Genomic DNA, 6,353 nt, shown 5'->3' with positions numbered 1-6,353 from the left:
TACCATTTGATTATGAATTTAGATCTTATATTTATGTATGTTTTTCCGATGCGCTCGTTAGATAAATACATGAATTGCTAACAATATCTAGATTGAGGAGAGAACCTTTTTTTATTTGGAGTGAGGTTTGATAATGATGTTGTAGTGAAGAAACACTGTGACATTTTTTTTAGTTCCACATATAAGTGCACATCATTAGCAAATTTCAGTTTGCATAGCTTCATTTTGTTTATCAAGACTTAGTTGAGTAGTGAAGGTCTGAATAAGTGTTTGCGTAGCTAATTTTAGTTTTAGTAGCCTCGTTTCTTGATATGAAAAGTGAGTAGAAGTTAATTAGTAGTAGCGGCCATCTTAATTTGATTCTGATCTTTGTTCCCCTTTCTAACAATTTAGAAGGCTGTATTAAGATATAGATGTCCGCGTACAAAATACCTATTTATTATTGGGACAATTTTACTTACCAACGTGAAATTACCTGACATAAAATGTTAGGTCTTTATTCTCAATTTTCACAATTTTTAAATCATTTACAGATAGATATCCTTGTTTACTTTAAAATAGTCAGAAAAAAAAAATAATATGGACCACTATTTCCTGAAATTACCGATATGCCCCTCATTTACTGATATACCCTACTCTCAATCCACACACACAAGTAGCAGAAGAACTAGATAATGTCTGCTGTCTCTGCAACTGGCGTCCCAATTTCATTGCCCAAACACACAAATCATCCTCAAATTCACACCTTAATCTCACCAAAATGCTCTCATTTCTTATCCCATAAATCAATCCTCAAACCTGTAAGAAGGAAAACACCAACTCCAGTATGCAGAGCTCATTGTTCCTCAAGAATCTCAGACTATCTCTCTAGCCACAGCCTCTTCTCCTCGTCCACCGCCTACTCCGGCGACCCTTTAGCCAGAGCTTCCAAGATTGTGCACTCGGCCACAGCCGGGAGCCTCGTTCTGATCGATTTGGACCCCGCCACGGCCAAACTGGCGATAGCTTTTCTTGGGCCATTCTTGTCTGCATTTGGATTTCTGTTCATCGCAAGGATCGTGATGTCATGGTACCCGAAGCTTCCCGTTGGCGAGTTCCCATACGTCCTCGCGTACGCGCCCACGGAGCCGTTGCTGGTGCAGACAAGGAAGATCATACCACCCCTGGCTGGAGTTGATGTCACACCTGTTGTCTGGTTTGGACTGCTCAGTTTTCTCAATGAAATCTTGGTGGGCCCACAGGGCCTCCTTGTTCTTCTATCTCAGCAGCAGGTTTAGGATTTTTGGATATTGAATGAATTCATGTGTGTTTATGTAAGTTTAGATTTATGATATGCAAAGGGTAAAGAAAGCATTTTTGTATCTTGCATAATGATTCAACTGCCAAATTCTAGTAGCTATATTGTTACAAAATGAACATTTTGGAGCAAAGAATTGGAATTTCACATAAACATGATGCATGGCAAAGCTACTGAATAAATCTATACTTAAAACTAAAATAGAAACTCAATAATAAGTACACCAACGCCATCACCTCATTGAAGTGCTGGAAATCTTCTGCTTCCTGTCCAACCATCTCCTATCTTCGGAAAGTTATGGCGGGAAGTGCTCAACATCCCTTGCGTATCTTATTCCACGAAGAAGACTCTTAGCAGTTTCCTTCTCCTGCATCAATGGCATGGGTGAGAATCATCAACATTTAAAATAAAGTTAGCATTATGTGTTTTTCTAATTACATGGTTGAATCTAAGAGGACTTACCGGGCCAGTGTAGTCAAGAAGACGCGTACAATAAACCTCGGCTTCATCAAACTTCTTCTGAGTTTTGCAGTGTTGGGCAAGGAACATGAGTGCTTCAACCATGTTTGGCCCTTCCCTCTCTTCATCTTCCATCCTCTCCAAATCCTTCTTGTAATAAAATGCAGCCTCTTCAGTTCTACCGAGTTCAAAGTGAAGCTTCGCCAGCTGATGTAGGGCGATGGCTTCCCTGTCATTACAATTTGCTGCACGCTCATAGCATTTGATGGCCTCCTCGAGCATATGAAGTTGTTCGGTTTCATAGCACTGAGCCATAGCTATCCACAACCGAGAGTCATTTGGCTGCAAGAACACTGACTTCTTGAAGTAATGAAGAGCATAATAGGGCATTCCCATCATCTCATACGCTTGCCCCAATCCATACCATGCTCGGTAATCACATGAATTTATATCCACTGCACGACGGTAGGCATCAACTGCCGCAGAAGTGTTCTTCATCTCAACGTACTCGTGACCCATAAGGGTCCATGCTGACAAATAGTTCTTGTTCAATTTAAGTGCCCTTCGGAAGTACATCACAGACTTCTCGTGCTGCCCTTTCAAACTGTAATAGTTACCAATGATGCAGCAGGACTCTGGCCTGTATTTATCTGTAAGAAACACCCTGTGAGCCAGATAACTTAGGGCAGAAAAACATTCTTTTGCATATAGCACATTGGAATACATGTCCATGTCCTCGATCCTATAAGGATCATTTCTTAAAAGTTCTTCGAATATAACTTCCACCTGTTCGAACTCCCTGAGATTATACTGAGCCTTGGCTATTTGGGCCTGGATGTAATTGCTGAAAATAAAAGTTCCTTGTAAATATTCGTATTTGGCCAGGGCCTCGTTGTGCATCCGGAGTTCCTGGTAAGAACTGGCAAGGAAAAAGTCCTTCATCCAATGATTATTGAGATTAAGACTGTTCAATGCCTCAATTGTGGTGCATAACGTCTGCAGCTCAGACCAAGCACTCCAGTTCCAGGGATAGCTATTGACAGATTCCACAAACACGGACCTTGCCAGATTCTCACTTCCTTTTTCCTTAAGGACAAGGCCATATACATAAAGACCAAAAGCATCGATTGTTCCATTTTTGTGAAGGGTTGACAATTCTCTCTGTAGTGAAAGCAGTTCGCTGTTCACAGCATCACTCTTTCCAAGAGGACCCTCGAGCTCTATCATCTCTTCTTCTCTTCGTTTTTCTCCAGCCTTCAAGATTACAAAGGTTAGGGAATTTAAACAGAACTTAACAAATATAAAAATGCTGATTTGCAGTCACATAATGCTGCCATAGGCTTACCAGATTGCACATGAGATACTTAGGCAATCATAGCCGTATTTTAACAGTGCAAATACATTGATTACCAAGTTGCAAAGCAGGAAAACCGATCTCAGAACCAAGACTGGTATTATGAAAGCTCAAAATATAATTTGTTCTGCCATGTATTTACAGCATAAGTAGAAGCAACAAGCATATAAATTTATAAAAGACCTAATGTTTGTAAATACTTCCATCTTAAATCAATGTAGTTTTTCATAATTAATTTCTTACCTTTGGCTAATTGTTGCCTGTAAATAAAAAGATCTTGATGTGCACATTCATAAAAATAGAGCATGCCTAAAGAGGAGAAGAAGACAGATATGCACATGTAGAGTAGATTTAGAACCCTTCAGTAACTAACAGTATGGGCTACCACTGTACAGTAGCACATACTTACTTCATCTAGCCTATAGAATATTTTGGTCACCACTTGCAATAATCAGTGTCTAACTTAATCTCAGAAGTTTCAAACTCACCATGCACACTGAAGAGTAGACAAAATAACTGTTCCAATTAAAGAACAAATAGCTAGGACGAACCAATGAGTTTTGCAATTAACAATCTCAGTGCAGCTCTCTGTGCCAGTTACAGCTATTAGAAGCCTAGAAGGAACTTTAAGGTGATCATTTAATACTTATCATCCTCTTACCACAATTTTACACCATGATATGAATCATATGAGACCATGCCGGAGCACTAACGCTCATATATCCAAGTACAATAAAGTTATTGCAGATAGATGGGATACATCCAGGTCACATGGAGGTGTAGAATATACAGAGGCGATTTGAAAGTCACTACAATACAAGTTCTTGACATAAATAAATTTCGAAATAGACTTGGTGCTTCTATCCAAACTAACAATATAAATTTCAGATTATAGCCCTCAGCAGATCGCCGTACTATCAAGTTTGCAGTCATAGGTCTTGGATAATTAACAGATCTCCATCTGATTAAAAGTTAAACAGTACAATATTATATTGTCCACATGTCACTGCAGATACACTCGTACACCACAATATCTCACAAGGCACAAAAAGCATGCCTATCATACCCTTATTAATTAATAAGGTCAGGAGTAGTGATTCAGTTAGGGTTTTAAACATATATGGTCCTATTATCAGCAACATAAACATACACTCCACATGAAAATGTGATTTTACAGAGCTTTGGTCTGGAAAAAATGTTTCGATATCAATGTGCATAATTCAAACTTAATTACAAAAAGAGGCAAGATATTTTGTAAGTTAGAACTGTTCTCCTCTCCTCACATCCAAACTACATGGTCAGTTACAAATTTAGTCCCGTAGCACATTAAAATGCATCAGATAATCACACACAAATAGGCAGATGCTTCCACGTATTGCAAGTATACAAAGGCCAGATAATTTATCAAAGAAACCTCACAAACTACCATCTTATTATACCTCAAGTGCTGACTTAGATGTGGCAAATTCCTAATAACATATGGATGGCATCGTAGTTTAGGTTTACTATTGTCCTCACCCTCACATCTAGTGCTTATTAACTCTAAATAAACTACTAGTATTTCAGAACTAATCCATTCTTGATGCAGCACTGTTTTCTGCACAAAAGAATGTCTATCCATTATCACATCATGTTAACACATATCGTGCCACAACACGTTTCATAGTTTTATACTTACAACATACACTCTACAGACCAGCAATTTGAACTAATCAATAGGAATATTAGTACGATCTAAGCAGACAAACAGAGATCACCCAAATGAATGTCATCCAGCAACATCCATATACATCATTACAGGACCAGAAAGAAATCATCAATATAGCAATGCAGCAGATAGCAAGTCGAGAAACCAACCAGATAGAGCGCATAGAAACGCAAGAACATGGCTTTCTTGGCGGTCTGATCCCTAAGCACATGGGCAGCCCTCCTATACTCCCTGCAGTCAAAATAAGACTTGGCCAGCAAATAAAAATCACTGTCCATCAGACCATAATCGTACTCCTCAGCTGCCACAAGCGACGGCGTCATCACATATGACACTCCGGCAGAAGGGGTGGCGGAGGACTCCGCGGGGGTGGCCGTGCGGAAGCGGCGGCGGATGCTGGAGCTGCCGCGCTGGAATCTGGTGTGCGACGGCGTGTGCCTCGAGGGGTCTTGCTCTATCCCCATCAGCTGCTCCGCTGCCCTTCAGAAGCAGGGAAATCTTGAAAATCAGAATTCAAAATTGAAAAAGAAAAGGTGGGATTTTGAGGTAATGGTAAAGTAGAATAGAAGATGGGGGGGTGAAATTGGTACCATTTGGCTGCGGAGTAAAGGCCACGGTCGCTGAGGTGGCGAACGGCGGCGCGGAGCTCGGTTCTGCAGGTTTCTTTGGAAGCCATAATTAACTAATTCTCATATGCTTCTCGTCGGTGGGATTCCTGATTTTAACGTTTGCCGCTCGTTGGATTTGAGTAGGGTTTTGTTCGGCGACAGCGCGCCTTGCTTCAGATTTTTGAAATGCCAACTTCAAATCACTCTACTGCCACTACAATAGCCTATGACCCAATTTTATTTATTTTCAACCGTCACAATTTTTACAATATCATTACCATCATTTCACCATAATTCGAAATTTCAATTTCAGTATTATTTTCTAATTAAGTAACCTATTTAAATTTTGAAAATTAAAAATTAATAACTAAATTTTATTTGATTAAATTCGAACAACTTATTAACTGAAGTTGAATACTTACATCAACTAAATACCGAAAATTGCATTACTAAATACCAAAATTGCATAATTTAAACATGTAAATTAAATTTCAATTGTTACATGCCCAAATTTCTACAATTAGATATTGTTGGAGTTGTTCGTATGTCGGTTCCTCGAGGACGGATGCCTGTTGACATAGATACTCTTAGAAATGAGGCGGTGCACTATGAGAAATACTTTTACGAGCTAGATCCAACATATGCTTCGCCCTAGTTAGATGTGGTTTCTCCGCCATCCTCGATTGAAAATTAAACTCTTGATCTTTTAGTAATAAGTTATGATTGTCAACCAACTATGCTAAGTGATGAATTGGTAAGTACTATATGCATAATATAGCTAAGGTTCAAATGACCTGGCCCAAAGCCCCTAGCATCCTACATTTTTTCACCACTAATCACAACAATTGAAATGTTTGGCATCTTTCATTAGCTTATGGTTGAGTTATGCAACATCGGGTATTCGGGTAGACAATAAGGAATCTTATC

At 39.3% G+C, this 6,353-nt stretch overlaps 2 protein-coding genes across 3 annotated transcripts; one reads left to right on the top strand and one right to left on the bottom strand.

The window, feature by feature from the left end:
- The first annotated feature begins 616 nt into the window (after nucleotides 1-616).
- LOC121763759 (protein COFACTOR ASSEMBLY OF COMPLEX C SUBUNIT B CCB3, chloroplastic-like) lies at nucleotides 617-1,412 on the top strand. The gene has a single exon (XM_042159839.1). The coding sequence runs from the start codon at nucleotides 675-677 to the stop codon at nucleotides 1,275-1,277; it is 603 nt and encodes a 200-aa protein (XP_042015773.1). The 5' UTR covers nucleotides 617-674; the 3' UTR covers nucleotides 1,278-1,412.
- LOC121763758 (anaphase-promoting complex subunit 8-like) lies at nucleotides 1,364-5,621 on the bottom strand. Of its 2 annotated transcripts, none has more exons than XM_042159837.1 (4): nucleotides 5,409-5,621; nucleotides 4,968-5,298; nucleotides 1,760-3,010; nucleotides 1,364-1,664 (listed from the first exon to the last, which is right to left on the bottom strand). In XM_042159837.1, the coding sequence occupies exons 1-4, from the start codon at nucleotides 5,492-5,494 to the stop codon at nucleotides 1,593-1,595; spliced, it is 1,740 nt and encodes a 579-aa protein (XP_042015771.1). In that variant the 5' UTR covers nucleotides 5,495-5,621; the 3' UTR covers nucleotides 1,364-1,592. The 2 variants fall into 2 exon arrangements, with proteins under 2 accessions (XP_042015771.1, XP_042015772.1); XM_042159838.1 differs by having other exon boundaries at nucleotides 4,968-5,293; nucleotides 5,409-5,544.
- Nucleotides 5,622-6,353: the final 732 nt, after the last annotated feature.

Source organism: Salvia splendens, chromosome 14 (assembly GCF_004379255.2).
Source record: "Salvia splendens isolate huo1 chromosome 14, SspV2, whole genome shotgun sequence".
Classification (NCBI taxonomy): Eukaryota; Viridiplantae; Streptophyta; class Magnoliopsida; order Lamiales; family Lamiaceae; genus Salvia; species Salvia splendens.
The sequence above is the reverse complement of the archived record's forward strand: the minus strand, read 5'-3'. Positions and strand labels throughout refer to the sequence as shown.

What these genes read in the sequence shown, in the direction of transcription:
- LOC121763759 (XM_042159839.1), top strand. Translation starts at nt 675, where the DNA reads ATGTCTGCTGTCTCTGCAACTGGCGTCCCAATTTCATTGCCCAAACAC.
- LOC121763758 (XM_042159837.1), bottom strand. Translation starts at nt 5,494, where the DNA reads ATGGCTTCCAAAGAAACCTGCAGAACCGAGCTCCGCGCCGCCGTTCGC. An exon ending in CTTTACTCCGCAGCCAAATG is followed by an intron (nt 5,299 to 5,408) that starts GTACCAATTTCA and finishes CTGCTTCTGAAG; the next exon opens with GGCAGCGGAGCAGCTGATGG. An exon ending in TTCTTGACTACACTGGCCCG is followed by an intron (nt 1,665 to 1,759) that starts GTAAGTCCTCTT and finishes CCATTGATGCAG; the next exon opens with GAGAAGGAAACTGCTAAGAG.